This window comes from Nicotiana tabacum, chromosome 13 (genome assembly GCF_000715075.1).
Source record: "Nicotiana tabacum cultivar K326 chromosome 13, ASM71507v2, whole genome shotgun sequence".
NCBI lineage: Eukaryota > Viridiplantae > Streptophyta > Magnoliopsida > Solanales > Solanaceae > Nicotiana > Nicotiana tabacum.
In genome coordinates, this window is record NC_134092.1 from 119,950,983 (window position 1) to 119,954,074 (window position 3,092).

The 3,092-nt window shown below is 33.1% G+C and overlaps 1 protein-coding gene across 1 annotated transcript; it reads left to right on the forward strand.

Moving 5' to 3' along the window:
• Positions 1 to 998: 998 nt before the first annotated feature.
• On the forward strand, positions 999 to 2,531 carry LOC107820494 (UDP-glucosyltransferase 29-like). The gene has a single exon (XM_016646782.2). The coding sequence runs from the start codon at positions 1,059 to 1,061 to the stop codon at positions 2,394 to 2,396; it is 1,338 nt and encodes a 445-aa protein (XP_016502268.1). The 5' UTR covers positions 999 to 1,058; the 3' UTR covers positions 2,397 to 2,531.
• Positions 2,532 to 3,092: the final 561 nt, after the last annotated feature.

Below are 3,092 nucleotides of genomic sequence, written 5' to 3' on the forward strand. Positions count from 1 at the left end.
GGATGATTCTAAACAGAGTCCGCGTGTCAACCTAATGCAAAATCATATATACTTAGTTCTGTTTCGGTTTATGTGATAGTAATTTAACGGGATAAGAAGTTTAAGTATGTTATGTCCAGGTAGAGTAGGATTCACATCATGCCTCTCCTATTTGTAAGAAGAAAATTTTAAAATTTATAATTTTAAATGTGATATAATATTTATATTTGTGTGATTATAATATATTTTTAAAACTTATACTCTTAAATATACCATTACATATAATAAAGATTTCATTTCTTTTGAAACAAACTAATAAAAGATAGTGTCAAATAAGATAGAACATACGAAATAGCTTTCGCAGATAGCCCCAGAACAAAAATATGTTATAAACTGATTAGTTTATTTGGCCAAGCGTTTTTTTTGCTAAATTGTTTTTTTTGTTTTGTTTTTAATAACTTTAAGGTGTCCGGACAAGCTTTTAGAAGGAAAAAAAAATGTTTGTTTTCTGAGTTGAAGCAAAAATAATTTTTGAGAAACAGAAAAAATAGTTTCTCTCCAAAAGTACTTTTTCAAGAAGCACTTGTGAAAAAAATATATTTAAAATCACTTTTTAACAACTTGGCCAAATACTAATTATTGCTCAAAAATATTTTTCAAATTAATTAGCCAAACATAAATTATTTCTCACCAAAAGTATTTTTTTTTTAAAGTTACTTTTTAAAATAAGTTAATTTTAGAAGTTTGGCTAAAGATATAATATTTAAAATTAACGTCATTCGGGGAGGGAAGGCTACTACACCCCTAGCTTGTCTATTATCAATAATATTCCCCATTTTTATATGTGCTGCGTAATCAATTACGCACATATATACCTTGGAACGCACAAGAGACTCAACGTATAATTAATTAAACAGTCTCAATAATAAAATGTATAAAATACACCAAGCCAAACAGCTCACACCTAGATGAGCAATACAATAATCTATTTAATTACACTGTTATATACTATAAATATATTATCACCATATAGTATATACTTACAGAACCATCAAAGAGAGAGAGATCTATAGTTATTAATGGAGGGCAAGAAAAACACCATTAGTATACTCATGTTACCATGGTTAGCCCATGGTCACATAAGTCCATTTTTAGAGCTAGCCAAAAGACTTACAAAGAGGAATTTCCACATTTACATGTGTTCTTCTCCTGTAAATCTAAACTCTATCAAGAAAAGTGTGACAGAAAAATATTCTAAATCAATTGAATTAGTTGAGCTTCATCTTCCATCTTTACCAAATCTTCCTCCTTATTACCACACTACAAATGGCCTCCCACCCCATCTTATGAACACCCTTAAAACAGCTTTTGAAAGGTCAAGTCCAAATTTTTCCAAAATATTGCAAACTTTAAATCCTGATTTGGTCATTTATGACTTTATCCAGCCGTGGGCTGCTACGTTCGCGTCTTCTATGAACATTCCTGCTGTGCAATTCCTCACTTTTAGCGCTGCTGTCCTTGCTTTTGCCTTTCACATGTTTGAAAAGCGGGGGGAAGACTTCCCATTTCCTGAAATTTACCTGCGTAAATACGAGATGGTTCAGATGAAGAAAATTATGGAAGAATCAAAAGATGATAAGTCCCCATTCGACGAGGCACTTAGGAAATCTCGCGACTTTATTTTAGTGAAAACTTGCAAAGAGTTTGAAGGGAAATATATGGATTATTTTTCAAGTTTGGTTTCTAAGAAAATAGTCCCGGTTGGTTCACTCGTTCAAGATTCTGTCAACGAAGATAATAATGATGAAATCACACAATGGCTTGACAAGAAAGAAAAAAGTTCAACTGTGTTTGTTTCATTTGGGAGTGAGTATTTTTTATCCAAAGAAGAAATACATGAAGTAGCTCAAGGACTAGAGCTTAGTAAAGTGAACTTTATTTGGGTCATTAGGGTTCCACAAGGTGTAAAAAATAGTACTATTCAAGATGCATTACCAAAAGAATTTCTTGAAAAGGTAGAAGATAGAGGAATGGTTTTGGAAAAATGGGCTCCACAAGCAACAATTCTTAAACATAAAAGTATTGGCGGTTTTGTGAGTCATTGTGGATGGAGTTCTTTTATGGAAAGTGTGAAATTTGGTGTGCCTATAATTGCAATGCCAATGCATATTGACCAACCAATGAATGCTAAGCTTGTGGAATATGTTGGGATAGGACTTGAAGCAGTGAGAGATGATGATAATGGGAAGTTACAAAGTAAAGAGATTGCAAAGGTGATAAGGAAAGTGGTAGTAGAGGGAAGTGGGGAGGATGTGAGGAAAAAAGTTAGAGAATTGAGTGAGAAAATGAATGCAAAAGGTGATGAAGAGATAGATGGAGTGGTGGAAGAGCTTGTTGCACTGTGTAACAATAAATAATTAGCAATAAGATTATAGTCATATTCACATCCTTTGGCGCAGCATTTAAACCAGGGCATCATTTTATTTTACAAAGCATTTTTATGCTATTATTGTAATTTAATTGTTGTAATAGTTTATTTATCAAATTTGTCAGAGGTAGCTAGTAACTTTTTCTCCCTACAATTAACTTTCATATTTCGCATGATATAATTACCAACTTGACATAAAACTTTTATATTGTGATTATATATAACTAGCAATTGTAACGATCCGATCGGTCATTTTAAAAATTAGCGATCCGTTCAGTGGCTTAAGGTCTCGAGCAGCTCCGTATAATATGTTATGACGTGCGTGCGTAGTCGAGTTCAAATTTTGAATGATTCGGGATTGATTTGGAAGAAGGATTCGTGTTTTAGAAGCTTAAGTGGTAAGAGTTGTCGGAATTTAACTTTTGTGTAGACGACCCCGAAATGGTATTTTGATGGTTCCAATAGTTTCGTACGGTGATTTTGGACTTAGGTGTGCGTCCGGATTCGGATTTGGAGGTTCGTAAGGTAATTTGAAGCATTTTGGCAAAAATTTAAAAATTAAAGTTTTGAAAAGTTAAGAGGTTTGATCAAGAGTTGACTTTGGTGATATCGGGGTCGGATTTTGATTCCAAGGGTTGGATTAGCTCTGTTATGTCATTTGGAACTTGCATGCAAAATTCGGCGT